This window comes from Indicator indicator, chromosome 1 (assembly GCF_027791375.1).
Source record: "Indicator indicator isolate 239-I01 chromosome 1, UM_Iind_1.1, whole genome shotgun sequence".
NCBI lineage: Eukaryota > Metazoa > Chordata > Aves > Piciformes > Indicatoridae > Indicator > Indicator indicator.
The window spans coordinates 59,835,800-59,848,542 of NC_072010.1; the positions used below are offsets into that span (position 1 = coordinate 59,835,800).

At 36.1% G+C, this 12,743-nt stretch overlaps 1 protein-coding gene across 1 annotated transcript in view; it reads left to right on the plus strand.

The window, feature by feature from the left end:
- TPP2 (tripeptidyl peptidase 2) overlaps positions 1 to 12,743 on the plus strand; it is a 47,668-nt gene that overhangs the window by 16,941 nt on the left and 17,984 nt on the right. The window contains exons 13-24 of the mRNA XM_054380732.1: positions 690 to 858; positions 1,945 to 2,102; positions 2,613 to 2,689; positions 3,554 to 3,660; positions 4,076 to 4,230; positions 4,770 to 4,886; positions 6,343 to 6,443; positions 7,908 to 8,004; positions 8,260 to 8,397; positions 10,188 to 10,432; positions 10,624 to 10,702; positions 12,514 to 12,552. Of these exons, the coding sequence (XP_054236707.1) occupies positions 690 to 858; positions 1,945 to 2,102; positions 2,613 to 2,689; positions 3,554 to 3,660; positions 4,076 to 4,230; positions 4,770 to 4,886; positions 6,343 to 6,443; positions 7,908 to 8,004; positions 8,260 to 8,397; positions 10,188 to 10,432; positions 10,624 to 10,702; positions 12,514 to 12,552 (1,482 nt within the window). The remainder of the gene's footprint in view (positions 1 to 689; positions 859 to 1,944; positions 2,103 to 2,612; positions 2,690 to 3,553; positions 3,661 to 4,075; positions 4,231 to 4,769; positions 4,887 to 6,342; positions 6,444 to 7,907; positions 8,005 to 8,259; positions 8,398 to 10,187; positions 10,433 to 10,623; positions 10,703 to 12,513; positions 12,553 to 12,743) is intronic.

Here is a 12,743-nt window from a genome sequence, read left to right on the forward strand (position 1 = left end):
TAAACCATGTGTTAAAATGTGACTGAGACTGATCTGAGGTTGTTGTATGTCCCGTTGTCTCAAAGGAGAGTGCCCTGATCTGCACTGGAGAACTCACTAAAATAGAAAAGAATGTATTTTTGGAGTCAGTAGAATAGTGTCCTTAAAACAAAAAGGTGAATGTGTCGTTGAACTTCACTGTCACAGCTCATTTAGTTAAATTCAGGGCTGGAGTTCATGACCTCATTCTCTTATTTCATATCATTGTATAAAACTTACCTGGGTATTAAATACTGCTATGTCTCTTTCGAACTGCTCAACTTGTATAAAAGATTTAAATGCTTAACTAGTGTTGCTCCACATGGGACCATGCACCTAAATTAGTATAATAGGTCTAGGCCTTTGAAGTTGTCTTTGAAGCCGAATTTTTGTTGGGCATGTTTTTTACAGATTTATTACAAAGGAGAATTTGGGGTTTAGTTGTTTTGGGGGGTTTTATGTTCTTGACTTTCTCTCCTCTGTGTGGCTGTTGCACACTAAAAAAAAAAAAAAAAAAAAAAAAGTCACCTCATTTTCCATACTGAGTATCATGTAAAGTGCAATCAGTGTGGCTCAGGTGGAGTGGTTTTGTTGCTGTGCTTACTGATGATTCATATTGAAGATAATATTAAGTTGAAATTTGTTAATTTAAAATGTGCTCTTTCTAACAGGTTGATAAAGCCTATGACTACCTCGTTCAGAATTCATCATTCACAAGTAACATAGGCTTTACAGTTACTGTTGGCAGCAACCGTGGAATCTACCTCAGAGATCCTGTCCAGATAGCTGCACCTTCTGATCATGGGGTTGGCATAGAACCTGTCTTTCCTGAGAATACAGGTAGGAAAGAGCTTTTGTATGTGGTGGGCAGCGAGGAAGCAAGTTATAATTTGTAAACAAAAGCTGTGATAATGACGAGTGATAGGACTTGTAACTGTGTTGGGGAATTTTGTTGCTTCATTAATCTTCTCACTGTAAAAAGGATCTCTCTTTGCTATGAAGAAATTTTAAATTATTTTTAAACGATTTTTCTTTTCCTGTCATCTGTCCAGCATCTTGGCTGTAGTCAAGAGTCAAGCCTGGAACAGGCTGCCCAGGGGAGTTGTGGAGTCTCCCTCTTTGGAGATATTCAAGACCCACCTGGATGAGTCACTGTGTGACCTGGTATTAGGTGATCCTGCCTTGGCAGGGGAGTTGGACTAGATGATCTCTCGATGTCCCTTCCAGCCCCTGACATTCTGTGATTCTGTGATGTTGTGGGGCTAAGGAAAAAATATGGAAAAAATAATAAAATCTCTCATGTTTCATGAAATTATAGAACTTAATGGGGTTTATTGTATATAACTCTTAACACAGGATGATTACTGTTCTAAAGATGAAAGAACTTGACCCTGTGTCTCATCTTAGAGTAAATTCCATATTTCGACTTGCAAAAAATCTTAGTTTAATGAACTAGACTTACATTCAGTGTCTAGTCATGGATAGACAAATATGTCTAAAGGCAATACAGGAATTGATTAATAGATTTTAGTTAGTTACTAGCAGGGTAAAGGTAACTTGTGCAAATACAAATAAGGTTTTACATTTTTCTCCAACTGTTTTGCTCTGCTTTACATTGTAAAATACAAATTTGAACTCACTGAGAAACTGAATTACATTATGTTAGAAGAATATAAATTGATTCCTGTGACAGCTTGTTACTAAGAATAATTCCTTTCATGAAGCGAATGTTCCTGCATGTTGACATGTGACAAAGAGGTGAGTTTATTATGAGGAACATAGAGTATGAATCAGGCCCTAACCAATTTGTTCCAATTTGTTACATTTTATTGATGTGTACATTTCAATAGCAAATACTATGTCATAGTAGAATATGAGCACATTTGTGTTATTGAACTGGGTTTTTTAAAATTCATTTCTTGACAGAAAACACTGAAAGAATATCTCTCCAGCTTCATTTAGCTTTAACTTCCAATGCACCATGGGTCCAGTGTCCTAGTCACTTAGAGCTTATGAACCAATGTCGACATATAAATGTTCGTGTGGATCCGCGTGGCCTGAGAGAAGGACTTCATTATACAGAGGTATTGAAGTTTCAATGCTTTAAGCAGGATTGTGTACTCTTTCCCTTACATGTGATCTGTCAACTTTTATTTCCTTAAAAATTACTTTTATAAAAGCTTTGTCTCATACAGGCCAGAAAATACTGCCATGCCATCTTGCTATACAGGCTCAATCCAGGGTTCAGCAATAGTTACAGTTAAAAATAGCTGAACTAAAATACTGAAGTTGTTTGGGACAAATTCTGAGCTGAATTCTAGATGGAGCTTTTGAGAAAAGGCCTATCAGATGTGAGCTGAAAGCTTTTGGGGCAAGAACAAAGTGAGCATAAGTGTAGAAACTAATGTGTTTGAGTTTTCTCTTGATGAATGTTCCTGCTTTACTATAAAGATGAATCTTTTTTTAATTTTTTTTTCTTCAGCAGTAACTACAAAGATTAAAAATACTCTGCAACTAGTTTAAATTTAAGGTTGTCTTCTGTAATGTGATTTTGACCAAAGATTTTTAAGTGGCTATATTTTGGGCTTTTTTAGGTGTGTGGATATGATATAGCAATGCCTAATGCAGGCCCTCTGTTCAGAGTTCCAATAACTGTTGTTATACCAACAAGGTGAGTAAATTTTATCTGCCGGCTTTATCTGTATTTTTTAAGTTTAGTTAAGTTTTCTGTACCCATTTCACTTGTCGTTTATTTCACTACCTTCTTTATCTTGGAGTTACTGAACTTGCTACTAACTTTGATAAGGGTACAGATATCTGAAAATACCTACAGCAGTGGCTTTTTTGTAGTTTTGGTCTTGGCAGCCAGGAAACAATGTTGGGCTTAGCCACAGTGGCAGCAGATTCCTGGTCCATCCAGGACACGTGACTTCTGACTGGTTGACCAAAATATCAGTGCGTATACTCATAGGTCAACTGGGGTTCTATTATTTCTGTTTGCATCTCATGGACTTGAGTACATAAAGGTAGGAGGCATTACTTGACAGATGAATGTTGGAGTAAGCTTCCATCATACTTGAATACTAATTCTGAATTTGCTGTATTGTGCTCACCCTTGGATTAAACATATGACTTCAGTGATGTTGATAGCAAAGAGTGTTTTATTAAACCTACTCAGTGGATAATCTGCCCTGAAAGGGAAAAAGTCATTCATAGAAATGTTACTTCTTATGTACTTTACCTCACTTCAGGGAAAATTCTGTCAGCAAGCAAAACCAGGTCCAATGAAAAATAAAATTCTTTAATACTTACATTAAAGCAGGGCAGGGAAGCTGTCTGCATAATGCTGATACACAGTGTGCTGTCAGATTCTGTAGTAGTATGGATTAAAGATAATTGGTGTTGATGACTAAATATCCTTGTCGTACACGTTTTATAAGAGTATTTCTGAATTTTAAACACTTTAAAAAAAAAAAATTTCAAAAAGTTTCACAGCTTGTTTGATTACTACTTGTATTTTCTTTTTGACATACAGAGTAGATGAATCATCAGGCTATGACCTGACATATACAGATGTTCATTTTAAACCTGGTCAAATCCGAAGGCACTTCATTGATGTTCCACAAGGAGCTACTTGGGCTGGTGAGGAAAATGACTGCACGTAAACATCTCATTTATCAGACTTGACAGCATTGTTTTGGAATAATTGTTGAGTTCTACCTGAATAAGAGCTGAAGGATTTGACCCATGAATGCATTAAACATTTATTTGATTTTAAGCTATTGTAGGAGTGATTTTGAGTTATTTCATGGCTTCAGGTATAGTAAAATCCTGATTCCCAGTCCCAGAAGCCAGCAAATGCAATCTGAAGTGGTTGCCTGTAACTGGAGGATTACCTTAAGCTTCAGACAGTAATACTTCTTCATAAACATATCTGGTTTTCAAGATCATAGAATGGTCTGGGTTGGAAGGGACCTCTGAAGGTCATCTAGTCCAACCCCTTTTCCTTCTAAAATTCTTCTATCTTGAAACTAAATTTCCTTTTTCTTCAATGTAGAAGTGACAGTATGTTCATGTTCAGCTGATGTGACTGCGAAGTTTGTGCTTCATGCTGTTCAGCTAGTGAAACAAAAAGCATACAGAAGCCATGAGTTCTACAAATTTTCATCCTTACCAGAAAAAGGATCGGTGACTGAAGCATTTCCTGTCTTAGTAAGTTACCTTAGGGTGGTGTAGGGGAAGAGAGAGGAAGGCAGTGTATCAGTACAGTATACCGGAACTCCTTCCATTGTTGTTTTTTCTCCAAAGAAAAACCCCAAACCCAAGAAGTTGTGTGCTGTTACAGTACAGAATGCATTTAGTTTTCAATTTTGAAAAGATCTCTTGCAGCTTGCTAGCTTTCATTAATTACTTTGATAGTCTATGAGTTTAATATGTGTGTAGTCTGCCTATTTTGAAGGGTAGGAAAGAAAGATGTAACATTTAAAAGCTCGTAGCTTTCTCTGTAAGCTATACCCCTGGCACTCTGAGGCCATCAGTCATCCTGTGTTGTTCGAGCTGTCTTGTGCTTTCTGGACCATGCATGATGTCTTACTTGGTACTGCACAAACCTATACAGTTAGAGTAAAATGGGCATGAAGTGGTCTTTTTAGAGCTGTACTCCATTTTTATTGTCTTGAGATGAGGAAGGTTGGGGTAAAGAGAAAAGGAATTTAGAAACTTGAATCTAACTTGATGCTTTTGTTACCCAGGCTGGAAAAACCATCGAATTTTGTGTTGCTCGGTGGTGGGCAAGCCTTAGTGATGTTAGCATTAATTACACCATCTCTTTTCATGGTGTTCTTTGTGCTACTCCTCAACTAAACATGGTAAGTTTTCCAAAGTGTTTTCTTTTTTTAATTACCCTAAAGTCCTATGCTATCTCAGAATAAAAAGAGCTTTTATTCGTTATTGTCTGTATTTAAAAAGATTAAAAATAAGTTTAGATATCAGATGTTCATGTTTTCTTTAGGTAAATAGGAATTGAGTCCTACAAGAAATGCCCATTACCATCACCATATGATTTTTCTTTCTGTGTTTTCATTATAAATCAGTAGGAAAAAAAAAAAAAAGGAAGGGGGGGGGGGAAAGCCAACACTAATAGAAGACATACTAAAAGGCTGAAATTGTACCAACACTTACACTAGGAAGCGTTGGTGTGAATTAACATTTCTGGGACCACAGATTTGGAATTTGAATATCTAGGCTACCGATGCTAAAAGACAATACTCTGAATACCATATTGAGAATAAAATGTCATTAAAAATGTTCTATTCAGTGTTTCGTTGGAGATGTGATGACTGGCTCTAGATTTGTTGGTTAGGGCAGTTGAAGGCAAAGAGATGGGCAGTGTCATAATTTGTAAGGCTCTGTGATGCTAAAGGACTTAAAAGATTGCTAAAAAGGTAATATTTATGATACTTTGTTCTTTGCTCCTCTATGCAAACTGGCTTGGCTTGACTTTCCCTCCTTTGGGAGAGGGTTCTGTTTGAGAGCTAAGATGGCCTCCACCATGCTAATTTGTCCTGGGTCCCTCCTTTTTTTTATCTAAAGGCCAGAGCAAATCATACCTGTCCCATGGGTGTATTTGGATGTGTTTAGACTAAGTGGTGAAAAAATGTGGGTGCACTGTGCTAGGGCACAAGGTTTTGAACTAGTAGAGCAGAAAAGAAAGAGGTGATGGTGGTGTGCATGCAGCTCCTTACACCTATCAGGATTACATCAAGTGAATAATGGAGAGTTAAAATTGAGAGAATATAAATAGGTCTTGCCTATCCTTCTTGAGCACCTGTAACTTTTTGTAAATGAATTTTAATAGTGCAGATATACTGGTGGCTTTGTCACAAGATATATCTAAAGAAGACATTTTCAACTAATTTTGACCATCACTAGCCCATGTGTGTAGTGTTTTCTCTATATTAGAAAATTAAATTGTTCTGTAATAATCCTAAGCAGAAGCACCATAAAATACTTGTTTTGAGATTGTAGATGAATAATACTTACGTTTATTGAACTGCACATTCAAAGGAAATCATCAAAAATCATAAACAAAATGTGACTCTGACTGGTGCGGTTCTGTATGAAGTACTTCAAATTATTAAGTGGAGGGGAAGTTGCATGTCCCAGTGTATTTGTTGTTGTAGAGATAAGCTTGTGACAATTTCAAACTCAAGCATTATTACTTCTTAGAGACAGATACAGCTTGTGTTGTATTTCTGAGGGACATACCAGATGGTCAACATTGTAAGTGCACAGAAGCGTAATTGTTACATACTCTTTCTTTAGCATGCTTCAGAAGGCATTGTACGATTTGATGTCCAGTCCCTGTTGAAGTATGAAGAAATTGCTCCGTGTATAAATCTGAAAAGCTGGGTTCAAACACTCAGGTAGAGTTTCTGGTGAACTGTGTTGGGAAAGTGGGAAAACTGTTCATAGGTAGTTGGAACAGTAACAAGTTAACAGCAAAATTTAGGATAGCAACAATAGTCTTGTCCAAATTTAAGGGGGGCTTGGAAGTATCAATAAAATTTTGCAGCGTTCTCTTTCTTGGTTCCATTTAACTGCAACAAAGTTTGAGAATTACAGTACATTGTCCATACGAACCATTTTCCTTAATCTAACTGAAATAAAACAAAACAAAAAGACATGGCTTCCAAAGGAGACACTTAGAGGTAAAAGGTACTTTAATATTTAAAGAACTCAATTGTAGTTATTTGGTGCTACTGATTGCTTTGGAGTTTTTTTGAGCAGCTGCTGAAGATCCTGACCATTTTTTACCTGGGAAGACATGCTGCCATATTAGATTCTGAAATGCCTGAGTTGATAGCCTTAAGCAAGGAAATAAAAGCGTCTCCTAACGTGTCTTTGCTTAATTCTTGATTTGTAAAATGGAGATGCTCTTATCTCTGTGATACTTGAGGCACTTTACTGACACTAAAAGAACTGCAGTTAAGTAAACTAATGAGAAATATTCATATATTTAAATTAAAGCATGAATAGTGTTTCTTGAAATAATGAGTCATAACACAGAGGGGGGAAAATTGCTGAATGGCTTCTAATTTTGTCTCTTGAGTTTCAAATGCTGGGAGACAGAATGAATATTAGGGACAGATGTTATGTGTGGTATTACTTGATTGTTAAGTCTTCTGTTAGCAGTCTGTCTAGCATCTGCCAGACTAGGAAGCCTGGGTTAAATGGACCTGTGATCTGACCCAGCCCAGGATATTTTGCTAGATGACTGTCTGTGCTCTTGGCAATGAAAAGCTGACAGAGTGTTTAAGAAAAATTATCATGTAATTTAAAACCACCCTCATTCTGCTATTCTTTATTTCCAAAGCTCTGTTTTTCCTACGTTGTTTTTTAGCCTATATTCTTTAATGCTTAGGGCCTAAAGTGTTTGTGCTTGCTCTAAGCTTTTCATAATTGTCAGAGTTGACATATGCTATATAGCGTAGTAACACAGAAGAATGTTAACATAGACTATGTAGTACTGTGATTTCTGTAAGGCCTCCTAACGAGTTCTAAAATAACCTGATTATTCTTTGCTAGCTCTGAAGTACGTTTTTTTTATGGCATTTTATTTTGAGCATTGAGATGTGCTTGCTAAGTTCTATTGGCTTCTTTCTTTATATAAATGTCATTAAACCTGTCAGTTTTTGAACTGACATTAATTTTAACCAAGGAATTTATGATACCTGGATAGTTAAGAGTATTTTTAGAGATTTTACTGCATGTGCTGAATTCAGTTTTGCTTATGAAAGTTTTGCTTCTGCTTAAGCAAAGCCAGTTTTGATAGAGGATGCATCTTTAAGAGAACATTCTGTTGTTTTTTTTCTGTCATGTAACTGCAGACCAGTGAGTGCAAAAATAAAACCTTTGGGGTCCAGAGATATTTTACCAAATAATCGTCAACTGTATGAGATGATTCTGACCTACAACTTCCATCAGGTAAGGGTTATGGATGCTTGTTTTTTAGAAGTCAGTTATAAATGCAGCATTTTCTAAAACCATATTTTAACTTTAAATTTCTGTGAGAAACAAGGTCTAGATTCACACTCCAGACTCAATACAGTCAAAATTCTGATTTCTTTTTAGGAGCTACTATTGCTTAAAAATGGGATTTAGTTTCGGTATCCCTTTAAATATGTCTACATCTTTTAATCAAATAGTGGATTAAAATTTTCCAACATTTCTTTTTAATAGCCAAAGAGTGGAGAAGTAACTCCAAGCTGCCCACTTCTTTGTGAATTGTTGTATGAATCTGAATTTGATAGTCAACTGTGGATTATTTTTGACCAGAACAAAAGACAAATGGGTTCCGGAGATGCCTATCCACACCAGGTATAGAGTAATGTATTTATTTTACCTTCTGTTGTCTGCATAGTGCAAACGTTTCATTCTTTTTCACCTCCCAGGCCTGTTGTTAGCTCCTAATATTTCCTGATTTGTATAGATAATAATGTTACGTCTTCAAAAGAAGACCGATTCAGTGGTGATGTATTTGTATGGGGAAGAAAGTAATGACAGGTTTGTTTCCATGAAATAGAGCACTGTGGGTTTTTTTTCCCAAGGAAAGAGAAAGTTATGCTGTGTGTTACTTCTACACAAACCTGTTAACTCTTGATTTCTTGTGATTTTGATTGATGCTTCTTAAGGAGTGATTTCAAGGTTTCATATTTATATTTGGGTTTTTTACGAAGATGGTACCTTGAACATGTCTGTTTATGGCAGAAAGTATCCATTCTTTTATCTATCATCTAACTTGTCCACTGATAAATCAGAGGCTTCTGTATCCATGAAGACTTGTCTTCTGGGCAGTTGATTTCTTCAGACAGCTTTTTAAATGCTATAGCTTGGTTTACTTCCTGTTGTTGCCTTTCAAAAGGGAATTTTTTACGTAAGACTTGCAGATACTGTATCCTCTGTAGGTATATCTTTCTACTGGAACAGACTGTCTGATCATGTGGCAAAAGGATGGGGAGGGGAGGAGAAATAGAAAAAGTAGAAGAAGCGTTCTCCATAGCTTTTGGTTCTGAAAATATTTTTTTTACCACTTCAAACCTACAGTTGAACTTCATTAATGTCATGTTTATTTTGACAGTTCAAGAATGATCAAAGATCAGTTTTAAAACGTGTCATTTGAATCTTACAAATGAATTTCAGAAATTGCATTACTGAAACTTCTGTTCTTAGCCTGCATTTTTGAGATACTATAAAATACGAAAATTACCAAATGATCCATTACTCACACCTAGTAGATCACCAATACCATAAGTCTCTGATGTTCTGCATCATAGAACAATTCAAAACCAATTCAAAATTACTTAATACAAAAAGGAGTATCAACAGAAAGCATGAATCCCTAACCAGAAGGAGATTCTGGGAGCAGTGTAGTTCTGAGTTACTGTGCCTTTCTATTTTAGGGCTGCTTTACAGCAGTAGAAATGAAATGTAGCATGCTAGTGCTGAAAACACCTGTATGATGCCCTATTGGGTTGATAGAAATGAAAAAATGTTTTGAAAACATTTGAAAGAATTTGAGAGTCTAGGTGACTTTTGGTGGTGTGTTGTGTGTTGTTTGTTATTTGGGGAGGCAAGTTGTTTGCTTGGCTTTTTTTAGTAAGTAGAAGTGGTTATCTGCACATTCCTAACTGAGTATATAAAAAACTTAGGGTAGAGGCTTGCAGCTCTTGAAACTGTAGTCTTAAATGGCACAGGAATACTGGATCCCTTGTTGTGAAAGCTGGTACAAGGTTTGAGACAGTAGAAGATATTCCAAACCACAGAGTAAATTGAACTGAACCTGCTAGAGGTTTTAAACTGAAAGTTTAGCAAGAATTATGATGATTATTGGAGCATTTATTACAATGTAGGCATAGAAGCAAATTATGTCAGCCTATTTTGTGCTCTGAAGTTGTTTTTACTTTTTTTTCAGTCAATCTAAAATATGTTCTAGCTGCTATCAAGTCTTAAAATCACTGGTTTTGGGAGATTCCAAAGCTAGCTATCTAGAATATTTTAAATTATTAGAGTTACATGGATCAAGAACACCACAACAATCTTGTTTCTAGGTTTGTTTGTGAATGGTGAACTATTTAATCTTGATATTTATGAGAACTTCTTTCTTTCAGTATTCTGTGAAACTGGAAAAAGGAGATTACACTATTCGGTTGCAAATTCGTCATGAACAGAACAGTGAGCTGGATCGCATCAAAGACCTCCCATTTATTGTTTCTCATAGGTTGTCTAGTACCTTGAGCTTAGATATTTATGAAAACCATAGCCTTGCTCTCTTAGGAAAGAAGAAATCCAACAGTTTGACTTTGCCACCAAAACACAGCCAGCCGTTCTTCGTTACATCTCTGCCTGATGACAAGTAAGTTACTCATGTCCTACTTTTCTCATCTATATCAGCTGCTTCTGCACCTAGCTGAAGTGGTGCTTTGATAGTATCTGCTGACTCATCTAATTCCTCTTGTGTGGCTTTTTCACAGTTTGGGTTTATTGTATTCCAAATGGAACATTAATGAACCTGGTTTTAACACTGAACTGTCTTTCTTTGAACAGAATACCTAAAGGAGCAGGACCAGGATGTTATCTGGCAGGAGCTCTTACACTGTCTAAAACGGAACTTGGAAAGAAAGCTGTGAGTATTTGGCATGGATAACAGCTTTTCTTTCTTTTTTAAAATTTTGAAGCAAGTAAATGGCATGGCAGGAAATACTGCATTTCATGGGTTTAGTACTTCAGGGAGCCCTAGGTGTAGTAACGTGACACATGTAGAAGCAGTTGTTTCATTATGAAGTCAGAGTAACTTCTGTGTAATTCCAATTTTCTTTTCATTTTATAATTTCAAATTGTTACATTTTCTACATTTTTAATTCTGATTTGCTTGCTCTGAATCCCTGTTTGTAGAACCAGCTGCTTTTTTGTTGATGTAGAGCCTTTAAAAGTGGTATTATGTAATTGCTTACCTTAAAATACTTTTTAAATGCAAAAGTATGTGCATATATTGCTTTGTGCATGTTGGGTTATCTGAAACAACTGTACTCTTCCTTGCATGTGTACAATTTTCAATAAAAACATGTTTTCTTAATACCTACATGTTACTGTTACAAAGTAGCAGGAATTTTGCTGACTTCAATGCATAAACAGATAGTGTTACCTCCTGCACCCTGATGCTGTCAACCACTAACTGACTGTATGCTCCAACAGAATGCTGTAAGATATTTATATGTGATGCTAGAAATACGATTTAGAGTGATTTTGCTCACAATGCAGCATCTGGTAAAAACTGTTTTCCAGCTTGTATGAATCTATATTGCAACACTGATTATAGTAACCAGATCACTCATGTGTATCTGGTGCTAAGGTATTTAGAAGATTCTCTTAGCTGTTTTTAAATAAATGAAAAGCTGAGAGTAAATCTGAATCAATTCTGGTAATTGTTGGTGTTTAGTAGTGGTTCATATATGTCCATGTATCACCAGAACAACATGTATGAAACTAGAGTACATTTCCATAGAAAATAATTTTCTGTGAGGAGGTAGGTACATACCTTTAGATCTTGTTGAACAGAAAAGTTTATTTGTAGGTGGTACTTTTGGGCCAGATGGCATGTAACTGCAGATTAGATAATGTCTGTCAGGAGAATGTATGTATCAATGAGAAAAAACCCAGTAATTAAGACCTCCAAAATACTTATTTTTAAATTGCTTTGGTTCCTACAAAGTTGCAAGTATACTTTGATAAAACACATGGTAAATCCATTATAGTAGTGTAGTGTAATTTCCGTAACTTAAATTCTGCACTTCCTTGAACTGTTGGTTGTAATTGTCACCTATCTTATTTTAAAACCATACTAAGTGGTTATATGCAGTGATTTCTGGAATGGGAAGTAGGAAGTGGGTAGGTTAAATTTCATGTGATGCAGGGAGGAATTCTAGCTGAGGCGTGTCTCATGTCATAGTCTAAGGTATTCATGTTTTGGTCATATTTCACTGGAAAAATGATGGTATCAAACAGCTGCCTTTAGTGAACCTCAGTATGTACCAGGAGATAGAATGGTCTAGGCAGCAAAGTTGTTTCCAGGTCAGCAAGTGGATGAAAATCGAGGGAAAACGTAACTAATTTCGGTGTACTTGTTATGAAATAGAACAATCCCTAAAGTCTATACTTTTGAGGCTGAATTTCTACAATTTATTAATGTAAGCTAAGTGGTTAACAACACTTGCTTGTCCTAAAGGAATAATGGACTGTATACACAGTAATGCATTGTTTCATTCGTTTTGGAAACCTGAATGAGCATGCTTTAAGAGCATGTTTGATCATAGATGTGACTCTCTAAAAGTTTAAAAAGCTAAAAGTTGAAAGTATAACCATAATTGTACAGAGAAGGTGTCTCCATCCTGTGTGGTGTGTGCATGTTTTCTTACAGTATGTTATTCTAACTCCCAGGGGCAGTCTGCAGCAAAGCGGCAAGGAAAATTTAAAAAGGTACTGAATGTTAGTTTTTGAAAAAGATATACTTAAGTCTCTTTGCATATGACTTAAAGAATTTGTCTACTAGTCTTGGTTTTTAATTTGTCTCCCTCATCTATCTCTATAGTCCTGAGTTATTTACTTCAGCACCTTGCGTATGTTCTGGTAGAATGACAAAACGCTACCGCAATACAAAGCTGAGGGGC